Source organism: Agrilus planipennis, unplaced genomic scaffold (assembly GCF_000699045.2).
Source record: "Agrilus planipennis isolate EAB-ADULT unplaced genomic scaffold, Apla_2.0 scaffold83, whole genome shotgun sequence".
In the NCBI taxonomy this organism is placed as follows: domain Eukaryota; kingdom Metazoa; phylum Arthropoda; class Insecta; order Coleoptera; family Buprestidae; genus Agrilus; species Agrilus planipennis.
In genome coordinates, this window is record NW_020438895.1 from 573882 (window position 1) to 585617 (window position 11736).

Sequence of the window (11736 nt, forward strand, 5' to 3'; positions counted from 1 at the left end):
CCAACTATTGTATATTGTCCGCAAATGTAAAAAAATACTTTTGAATTGTTTTTACAGAAGCCATAGTTAAAGTTAAATGAAACACAATTTTTTATTAGACGTTAGTATTTATTATATCTCTCTCAATAATGGCGCGCTATAAACAATTTTTTTTCAGGCGGTGTAAACGACTATAGTTACTTTTAGACTATCTAAAATAAAGTAAAAGACAATATAATGCTCAGTCAGAGAGTATTAAATAGAAATATATGCTATAAAATGAATTTTGTGAAAAAACAAATAAATTTGCCGATTCAAAGAACTATTTATATATACATATATTAATCTACATACAAAAAAAATGTGACGTGATACGTTAAAACAAAGTTTATATTTGCAAAATATAGACCAACATTTGCATGCTTAAGATAAATTTATACAAAAAACTTTTTTATCGCAGACCTGTGTTATTAAAAGTGACATGGTGGCGCTGTTAACTGGCGTCGTTTGTACGACGCTTCTGTCTTACGAGGTAATTAAAATGAGTACCTATTCTATTTTTATCGATTTTATATCGACGTCGCTACGTCATGACCGACGCTAGCGTCGCGATTCTCGGACTTTCAACGCGCCAAAATCGACGCCACGTATCAGGAGTTCATACGACTTATGTACGTAGATTTTTCGTGTATGTTCACCCCCTAAAAATAGATCATACACACGTCTCCACCCCCTACCGATATCAAATCATCGGCTGTATGGCGCGTGCCGCGAAAGTAGAACAAAAATAGATTAATTTACCAGGGACATGTATCGCAGGAGGCGCTAAACAAGAGTGTATATGTGAACAAATGAACATGCACACGTCTGTCAACACCCATATGTCGATTAGGCGTAACAAAGGGGGACCAGAAAGGCATATACCCAGCAGCTGTAGAAACTGGGGTGACATGCTAAGAGGGTACGAGAACTTTTTAGGGGGGTAGTGTTAAACATTAAAAAAACAGTATTAATAGATCATTGATTGTAACTTGCGCTAAATTATGAGTAAAACGTAAAAAAAATCGTGTAAAAGTAATTTTATCGATAATAATTAATCCTTTATCGAAACTTTGGTATTGGTTTAGAAAATAAACTCTTTTATGTCTTCACTGACTTCCTCAGGCAAGAGTAATTGTTGTTTGTTTGTGAGAAAATAAATTTTGGTTGAAAGAGTTCTTTCTGGTATTCTCACTTTACACGCCAAATTAATTGCGAGCAAACTATTTTATGTAAATGATAACGATTGTTGTTTTAAATATTTAATAGTCAACACTTAACTTAGAATTAAAATAAACTAAAATGAATAAAATTAAATGTAAAAGTATAAAAGTAGGCTCTAATTGAGTATGAATGTGAATTTATTGTTGCTATGTTGATACTGTTATCGATACTGTCTTGATACTGTCTAAAATGTGTATTATTAATTACTTAAATAGTTTCGCCAGTGGGCGTTAACAATAACATTGAGGGTGCAAGGCAACCCTGTCAGTCAGGTCAATACCCCATTTCAGGTACAGACAAAATACGTGAATTTAAATTTGGAAATTACAGTAATATAGCGAACGTGACTTTACAAAGGAAGAAATGTTACAATAAGATAGTAGAATACATTATAAAATTTATATTGTGTGCTCGCGAACATNCGATTAAATTAAAAACCGGTAAAAACGGTAATACTACAGGTCTATATGCTTACATTACCTTACAATGATGAAAACGTAGAAGCTGTATATGCAGATATAGAAAACGATTTAACTTTAGTGAAAGAGCAGAAAAACCTAATACCTGTAGGAGACTTCAATGCAGTAATAGGTGAATTGAAACTTAAAAATGTAGGGATGAGATACAGGGATATAAAGTTTGCATAAGGATACAGATACAGATAGTTATAGAGCTAGAGCAGCAACGTAGAGAAATAAATATTAGAAAAGGAGCCAGACAAGGATGCACACTAAAACCCCTACTTTTTAATCATTAAAGACAGGACCATTTTAGTGATAGATATACAAGGACAAATGAGCAGAGATGTGATTTATTTGAAACACTTGCATTTAAAATACACCTCCAACATACCTCCGATTAAAAATTTTTAACACTTTCAATTGCTATAAGGTGACCTGACCTGCAAATGACCATTTGCATTTGATTTTACATTTGAAATAACAAATAAATAATGTATTTGCATTTTGTATTTAAATACTTTTAAAAAACCATTTTACATATCTCTGGTAAAATTGGTCACTTGAACTTGACCCTTAGATATTATTGACTTTCATAGTTTCCTGGTTTTAAATAAATTTTGTTGTGGGTTTTTTATATCTCGGTTTACGTGAATCCAGTTTTGTATAAGAAAAGTTACTGAATATTAAGTGAATATAGAAAATTAAATAGCTACTACAAAAAAGTATTTATTTGAAAATATAAAATCAAAATCTATTTCGTATTTTACATTTGAAATAACAAATAAATAATGTATTTGCATTTTGTATTTAAATACTTTTAAAAAACCATTTTACATATCTCTGGTAAAATTGGTCACTTGAACTTGACCCTTAGATATTATTGACTTTCATAGTTTCCTGGTTTTAAATAAATTTTGTTGTGGGTTTTTTATATCTCGGTTTACGTGAATCCAGTTTTGTATAAGAAAAGTTACTGAATATTAAGTGAATATAGAAAATTAAATAGCTACTACAAAAAAGTATTTATTTGAAAAAAGTATTTTGAAAATACGTATTTTATATTTAACATTTAAAATACAAAAGTAAAATATATTTGAGAAAACGAGTAAATGCCTGCAAGATTTTCTTAAAAAATATTTTATATCTACTCAAGTAAATGTGGAAAATTAATTAAATAGCTACTACAAAAAAGTATTTATTTGAAAAAAGTATTTTGAAAATACGTATTTTGTATTTAACATTTAAAATACAAAAGGGAAATATATTTTGTATTTTCTGTTATGTTTATCACATAAAAATTCTTGTGTTCTAAAAAGCGTTTTGTAATAATATTTCTTCTAATTTGCCCTATATTTTGACCTTAGGGCATGATCTACAATATTTTATTTACTTGCTTTAAGTCATCTCAAAACTTTTTGTTATCGTACATTAAGTTATTGTTATGTTTCCAAACAATCACGTTAAATTTTTTTATATTACTAGTTTCGTTAAGTCCGTATTCAAGCCGAATCTACGTTGATAACTGTTAGATATTTCCTATTCCTTGTTAGTTCCTGTTCGTTCCCAGTAGTTTTCTAGATTTTAACTTCTGCTCTCCTGGCTCCTGATAGTTGATTATTTTAGTATTATTTGTACAAATAATGCGTTACGACAACCTCTACCCATTGACGCATGTTGCTCTTAATTATATCGTTTCTTCTTTACGACCTTTGGCACGCGTCGAGCAGATGTGTGAAGGTGTTAGTTAATGATTTGAAATCCATGAACATACAAAATAGGGTCGTGGAAAAATTGCACTGCTGTTTCGTTGGTACTGTTTCACTGTTTTTATTCAGCTGTTAAAAAACTAACAAGTTTCGGTTGTTAGTTCATTATCAAAGAGTTAGTTATAAAATTCCGGTGATGCCGAATTCCCTCCCGCAGGTAGTTTTGGTTAAAATATAGTTAGTCGAATTTCGTCCCGGGTACTAGCCAAGTTCCCTCTTTATGACTTTATAGTAGCAATTAGCACTCAAGGTCATCCGCCGCCGTTTGCAGGCAATTGATGTATAATTAGGAGGGAATTCGACATATCGAAAATTTTAACCCTAATTAAAAACAGGTATATGGAAAGGAACTAGGCATTATCCTAAAATTTTCCTGCTATACCCTTCGATTAAGGTTAATATTCTGAAGTTACGGTAGGAAAAGACAACACTAACGAAATTTCTTTCTTTCGTATAAACTGAACTGAAAAAGACGTAATGGTGCCCCTGGTCATTGTCCTCTCAACTTACGTCTTGGTTAACATTTTGTTCATCCTCGCGTCGAAATCTAAGAAAATTCGAGAACATTTATAGAAAATATATAACGCGGAAGAAATTCTAATGAAGAACATTGATATTGTTTTATAGGTTCGGGGATTTAAAGACACTTACGTCATATTACCGAGAAATGATAAAAATTCTGAGTACGATAAAAGAGATGGAAATAATGTGCGCCGTAGCTTAGAAGAGGATAAAAGGGTATATTGTAATATGTGCAGGTGTATCAAACAAAATTATTTAAAAATAAAATAATTCGTAAGGTGATTTGGATCGAAAAACAAAAGGTGAAACCTCGACAAAAAAGGGATTATCGTTATTTGGACGATTTTCTTGAAAGTTTAGTCGAGAAAGATGAATTCCAGCGAATAAAGTCGAGAAACTCGGAAAGGGCTTTTAATGACGAATTATGGAGTCAGCAATGGTATTTGGTAATAACCATCTCTTAAGTACATCGTACATTAATTTGTGTTTTTTGAGGTCGTCTATTTTTAAAAGTATTAAAATAAGTGACGACATTTATTATATCTTCTAGCAAGATACCAGAACGCGCTCAGATCTTCCAAAACTCGACTTAAACGTTATTCCGGTGTACAGAATGGGAATAACGGGAAAGGGGATTCGGGTTAATATTTTAGACGATGGTATAGAATATACCCACGACGATTTGAAAATAAATTACGTAAGTTTTAACACCAGCATGTATAAGACGATGGAATTATTATTATTATTGATAATAATTCTATTGTAGGATCCGGAAATAAGTTATGACTGTAACGAGGATGATGACGATCCTCTTCCCCGCTATGACCGTACCAGGGCGAATAGCCATGGTACAAGGTGTGCGGGAGAGATAGCAATGGTAGCTAACAATTTGAAGTGTGGCGTTGGGATTGCATTTAATGCAAAAGTTGGCGGTAGTATTATTAGAAAATTATGCGACCTCGTGTAAGTCTTGAAACATTATAGGGGTTAAAATATTGGACGGTCCGATCAATGATAGGATCGAAGGGACAGCATTAAGTTATGGTTTAAACTTAGTGGATATTTATAGTGCTTCGTGGGGTCCTAGTGACGATGGCGAAACTGTCGATGGTCCCGGACGCCTTGCTTCGGAAGCTTTGGAGAACGGGGTAAAAAAGGTTAGTTTCAATTACTCCATTTTGTCATGGGCTACTGGAGTATGGTAGTGATGCAACGGAAGTATTAAAACGGAAACAAAAGCGGAAACAGAAGTAAATAGTAAATTTTTGCGGAAGCGGAAGTGTAATGATTTTAGGTGACTCTTTATTGCAGTGGTCGTACGCGCTTTTCGCGAATATTTAGTTACAGATTTTGCATTTAGCACTTGCATCGTTAATATCAACAAAATATACAAAATAAATAAACGCTATAACTCTGTAAGTATTTTGGAAATATAATTATTAGGAAAACTGTTAAGGGGAAGCTGAAAATCCTGATGTTTTTAGATTAATGTAGGAAAACAATAAGAGAATAAAATATGGAACATATCAACATACGAAATACGAGGCCCTAAACTATAATAAAGTTATTTGCACGGGGACAATGTTATTATTAACAAAGGGGTCGCAGAAAATTGGCGCAGGTATCAGCTGTGCAACGACTAATTTCATTTAAATTGTGTTTCAGTTCAGCCAACTAGTAAAAGTAGTAAATTTTTGCGATTATTTTACTGTTTCGATATATTGATTTTCCAAAAGATGAGAAAGAAAATTTTGTTAAGTTCTGATAAGCTTCCATCATAAAAATGCGAAATCAGATGCAGAAGCGGATGTGAAAATGTAAGCGAAACTTCTGTAATTGCGGAAGCGGGTGCATGAAAATTCAAAACTGATGAACTCAAAATTCCTTGCGGTAATGTACTGCGCTGCTTGAGGTAGAAATGAATACTTTCAACAATAACAGACAAGTTTCCTTCTATGAGACATTGTAGACATTGCTGAGCTTAGGGTGCAGGTACTATTGCCGCTCCATCAACATGTCAGTATTCAGTATATGTCCCATTTCAATTCGGGAAAGCTAATAAAAAGCCACCCCTCACGCATTTCGCGACCCATGAAATTTTGAAATACCTCTAACAAGAAGTTAGAAGTCTCTGACAAACGGGACAACAAGAATATTTGTAGCTAGATTTTGATGAGTAGGTATTGTCAATTAAAGTTATTTCTGGCACTCTAGTTCCATTGCTTTCGAAGTAGGTACTAGGTACATAACTAGATCGAATGCGGTAAATGGCTACGAGACCATGTCGTATACTCGTCCTGATCGTTTTATTTTTTAAGGGTAGGAATGGTAAAGGGGCGATATACGTATGGGCGTCTGGGAATGGGGGTAGTCAACACGATAACTGTAATTGTGATGGTTATTTAACAAGTATCTACACAATTTCTATCGGGAGTGCGTCACAAAAGGGAGAGTTTCCCTGGTACGGAGAGGCGTGTGCTTCCACATTGGCTGTAACGTACTCTTCGGGAGCATACAGAGACCAAATGATTGTGAGTTTAAGTATGAAATCTTAAAAAGAGCAAGAGTGAATAGGGTATTTTATTTGTTGTAAAACTACACCAACGGCGACAAATGTGCTTGGGACGAAACGTCGGTGTGCCTTTACAATAAATAAAAACCTTATTCATCTTTATCAGATTGTTATTAATTAATTTAAACAATTTTGTAATCATTAAAAACAAAATAACAGGCTACAACGGACTTGTTTAACCAATGTACCATCAAACACACGGGAACTTCGGCTTCGGCCCCATTGGCAGCCGGAATAATTGCGTTAGCTCTTGAAGCAAAGTGAGTACCCAGAAACATTTTGTGTAGTTGTTGTACTCGTTTTCTTTTTTGTTGATTTGTGTTCGTGCATCAGTCCAAATTTGACCTGGCGAGACGTTCAACATTTGATTGTTTGGACATCCGAACCCGCCCCCGTTTATGAGAACCCGGGTTGGCAACAGAACGCTGCTGGGTTTTGGTTCAATACCCGATTTGGGTTTGGTCTCATGAACGCTTATGGCATGGTCATAGCCGCTTTGAATTGGACCAGTGTACCAGAAAAATCTGTTTGCACATATAAAATAAGTCTACCGTAAGCATACTGTAATGTATAGGTCCTTTAGAATGACATGGGCCTTCAACTGCGCGAGAAACGGGTATTATCGCATTCATATTGTACATGACTCGGTACCAATGTGCGATGATGTAACAAGTGGCGATCAGTATCAATAAATCGACGGAGTTTTATCATTGCCAAGGTTTATGTCATTCTAAATTAACTCTACCTAAAAATCTCTCGAACGAATTTGTCCTTTTCTTTTTTAAGAAAAAATGGGTCATTTTCATTCGGCAATCCCATAACTGTCCCTTTTGATTCCGATGGGTGCAAGGGTTCAATAAATGAAATCCAATTTTTGGAACATGTAGAAGTGCAAATGAGTATTAGTTATAATATTCGAGGGGCTCTCGAACTGAATTTAACATCGCCGTCTGGTAAGGTTGATAAGGAATTTATCACGGGGGATCTCGTGTCAAATTGAACCCCACATTCAGGTGGAAGGGTGCCTTAAAAAAATACATAGACATGTTCGAAATGACGCCAAAAATGACATATGTCAAGTCAACCCCCTCCTATATTTGTAAGTGAAAAGACATAATTACCCATTTTGCTATATTCCTAATTGTGATAACTATTAAAAAAAGTCGATCGTTATACGTAATATTATTGATGTGATACTATTAATCTTCCTTTAGGATAAATTTTATACTTTTGTANAGTTATAGGCAAAAAATTATTAACGGTAAATACCTAAACAACGATTTTGATTGCGGTTATTCTACTAGGATGTTTTGAAACCTTATTTTTGTGAAACAATTTCTAAAAAATAATAATTTTTGTATCAAACACGTCATCAAAGATTTTTTTGTATGCTGATAAATAAGTTATTTTTTCATTCTACAATATTTTCAGTATGTTTTATAAAAGATTTCGAGTGACTTTTTCTTATCGCTGATGGAGAATGTCCTTTTTTAACGTTTAAACTTTAACCTTAACCAGTTCAAACCAGCAAAAATATATATTCAGCCAATTAGGCTCTTCATCAGAGAAATAAGATTTATTGTGCACGATAATAAAAGTTAAATAATTCAATTGTTATTGTATTCAAGTTTCGGTTGTTGATGCTTATATTATTTAACCAATTAAATACACGTGCCTTGCATTTTTATTTTTCATTCACTTCAAAATAAAGCGATATAATTTTTCAATGTCTTTCATAAGTATATCCGTAATGGTTCAGACAGTAATTACTTTTGTATTTTTTGATATTACAAAGAAATTTTAATAGATACGTAGTAAACTATCCCTAAAATCAGATAAATGTGAAGGGTCAATTTGACATAGAATGCCCGAATTAATACAAAATACAGGGCCTCTTGACTGCGAATGTTTTTAGGAACAAATGTCCAACTTCTTACTCCTAGAGATCACGATCAAAATCCATTTGGTTTTCATGAATGGACTTTTATGTCCGTTATGACTTGGGGTGAGAATCCAAATGGACTTTGGAAAATTGTTTTGTCAGATAAGGTACAAAATAGTAAAAATGTGGTAACTCAGATTTATTTTACAATCTATGCATGAATATCGTTTTTAATAAATTGTACAATAAATCTGCGTTAAAAGATAATCGGTTTGATAAATGGTTCGATTTTAGATTGGCCCGTATGGTAATTCGGGGGAGGTAACGGATGTTACAGTTCGGTTGCATGGGACCAAACATCGACCAAATTATATGTCAGCTGGATCCAGAAATTATAATAGGGAATATAACCGCATTAAAAATTATGTTAATCAACTTAATTTTAATTCGATTATTCCAAAAGCAAATCGCAACATTATACAAAAGTACAAATATTTATTGTAATTAACTTATTGTACCAATCGAAAACGTAAATAGTAGGATAATAATAAAATGGTCTCTATTACTTTGACCCTTTTTATTGTATAAATGGACCAAGATTAAAAAAAATTTGTAGTAATTTATAATAATTTCCTTTTAATGAAATACTTTTTTATTTAATACTCCATAATTATGAAGTTATTTATATTCAGCAATCATCCAATTTATGCTTGCTAATAATGAATGTATTAGTTTCTGAACAAACATTGTTTGACTTACAGTTCTTTCCGTATCTATCTCTACATATACAAACGACATCCTTTAAATGAACTTGGTCATTTGTTGGTTACCATATTAATTATTAATCATTCGTATTATTGCCGACAAGGATGACAGGCACCAAGTTCATTTGTTTCAAGGACGCAGTTGTCCTTTACTTGTTCTTCGTACTGAATTTAGAATTTTTGGTGTTTTATCGGAAACGAAGTTTCAAAGTGAGAAATACATTATGTGCATATATCAAATTTAAGTGATGTAGTGTTGTAATAAATAATTGTATAAACTGAGTGGAAGGAATACAATTTTCTTCAAGAAATTTCCACCAACATGGAAGGTAGGCGCTGCTTAATGCTTTGTGTGTGTAAGATTGTTAGTCAACTGTCAGTAAACAAAAAAATGGCTATGAATTATTTTCAATGAATGTAATAAACATGGCCTACATTTAATACGTTTTTAATTATATGATAGGTATATAAATGAGCAACCTTTGAGTAAATCTGAGTACAAATACAATATACCCCATGGAAACGTTGCAACCTCTTTTCATTTGGTTAATAATATCAAACATGATATATACGAAGTTTCAAGTAAATTCAATCACAAATTAAGTATGCCCCAAACAAAAATTGCAACACCTTTTTACCCCCATACCCCTTTGGAGGTTGAATTTTTTAAAATGTCGAAATAGGTCTTTCAGAAATTAAATGAGAGACCATTAAGTTTCAAGTAAATCTGACGACAAATAATATATGTTCCATTTAAACATTGCAACTCCTCTTCACCACTCCAGCCACCCTCCCCCCCCCCCAACCGAGATTGAATTTTTGTTATACCATTTTTAACAAATGAACCCCTAGACTGATAAATTTTTCGTTTTGCTGTCAGTTGCGTTTCGTTANATAGAGCAGGGTCGAGTCACCATTAATTTAGAAATTCGAAAAAGATTGTTAAAGGTACCTATATGTCTCGAACACGATGCTGTACCTATGGGTGCGAAACATGGGCAGTGGAAGCGGCGGAAAAGAGAAGGTTAGGAGGAGGTATTAGAAAGAGTAGGAGAATAGAGGACTCTATGGAAGTCAATAAAAAATAGGCGAGATAGGTTAGTAGGACACCTTCTTAGGCATGAAGGTCTAGTCAGAGACATATTAGAGGCAGAAACAGGAGTTAGGAGGGGTAGAGGCAGACCTAGATTATAGAGTGCTAAATTCCTCAATATTACATTATTTTTTTTTAGGGAAGTTGTTCTCGTCCGACAATTAATATGTTTTTGTATCCTAGTCATTTACAGTAGGTTCACACCTATGAGATAATTTTTCACTCTAAGGGTTAATTATAGGGTGCTGATTCATTTAAAGAAGGATTATGCTTATGAGATAATGGCCTTAATATTGCCTAAAATAGCGAATTATTATTTTCAACAGCAAGTTATTCCTGTCCCACAATAATTTCTTGTACCTACCTAATCCCTTTGAGTCATTTGTAGAAGGATTTTATGTATGTGATAATTTGTCAACGGATCTAACGGTTATTTATGGGGTGCTTAACCCCTTAAAATTGTTTCATATTGAATTAGAATTTTGTAATGGAAGTTTTTCTTGTCCTACAATACTTTCTTGTGTCTAAGCTCTGTTAGGCATTTATAGAAGGAATATACCGATGAAATAATTTGTCAGCGGGTTTTAGGGTTGTTTGAGGGGTGTTAAACCCCCTAACAATGCCTCATACTCAATCAGTATTTTTAGTGGAAGTATTTCTTGTTCCACAATAATGTTTTGTAAGTAAGCTCTGTTAGGCATTTACAGAAGGATTATACTGATGAGATAATTTTTCAGCGGGTCTAACGTATATTTATAGGGTGCTAAACCCCTTAATATTTCTTCATATTGAATTAGAGTTTTGTGGTGGAAGCTTCTCTTGTCCTACAATAATACATTATGTCTAAACTCTATTAGGCATTTATAGAACAATTATACCGATGAGATAATTTGTCAGCGAGGCTAAAAGTCATTTGTGGGGTGTTAAACCCCCTAATAATGCTTCCTATTGAATCAGTAGTTTCCAGTGGAATTGTTTCTTATCACACAATAATTTTTTGTATTTGCGCTCTGTTAGGTATTTATAGAAGGATTATATAAATGAAATAATTTGTCAGCGGGTCCAACGGTTGTTTGTGGGGTGGTGAACCCCTTAATATTGTTTCGTATTGAAGTGGAATTTTGTAGTGAATGTTATTTTTGTCATGCAATAATGTTTTTTATCTAAACTCTGTTAGGCATTTATATACATAAAAGGGATATACCTATGAGAATTTTTCAGCGGGTCTAACGGTTGTTTACGGGGTGCTAAACCCCTTAATTTGGTAAATGTTAAATTAGTATTCTGCAGTGGAAGTTATTCTTATCCCACAATAATTTTTTTTTAAGCTCTGTTAGGCGTTTATATAGAAGGTACCATTATGTCTATGAGATAGTTTGTCAGTAAGGCTGAAGGGTTATTTAGCGATTGCGGAACCCCTTTCTATTATATTAC

General features: G+C 33.4%; 1 protein-coding gene across 3 annotated transcripts in view; it reads left to right on the top strand.

Moving 5' to 3' along the window:
• Positions 1-9017, top strand: part of LOC108734297 (neuroendocrine convertase 1-like) — a 12269-nt gene extending 3252 nt beyond the window's left edge. For 2 of the 3 annotated variants that reach the window (XM_025973136.1, XM_018465781.2), the window contains exons 2-12: positions 4097-4207; positions 4270-4437; positions 4542-4688; positions 4758-4923; positions 4976-5148; positions 6310-6522; positions 6723-6823; positions 6897-7115; positions 7350-7516; positions 8479-8612; positions 8740-9017. In XM_025973136.1, the coding sequence (XP_025828921.1) occupies positions 4097-4207; positions 4270-4437; positions 4542-4688; positions 4758-4923; positions 4976-5148; positions 6310-6522; positions 6723-6823; positions 6897-7115; positions 7350-7516; positions 8479-8612; positions 8740-8949 (1809 nt within the window). In that variant the 3' untranslated portion in view covers positions 8950-9017. The remainder of the gene's footprint in view (positions 1-4096; positions 4208-4269; positions 4438-4541; positions 4689-4757; positions 4924-4975; positions 5149-6309; positions 6523-6722; positions 6824-6896; positions 7116-7349; positions 7517-8478; positions 8613-8739) is intronic. The other variant, XM_018465782.2, reaches the window with a different exon arrangement.
• The last annotated feature ends 2719 nt before the right edge of the window (positions 9018-11736 follow it).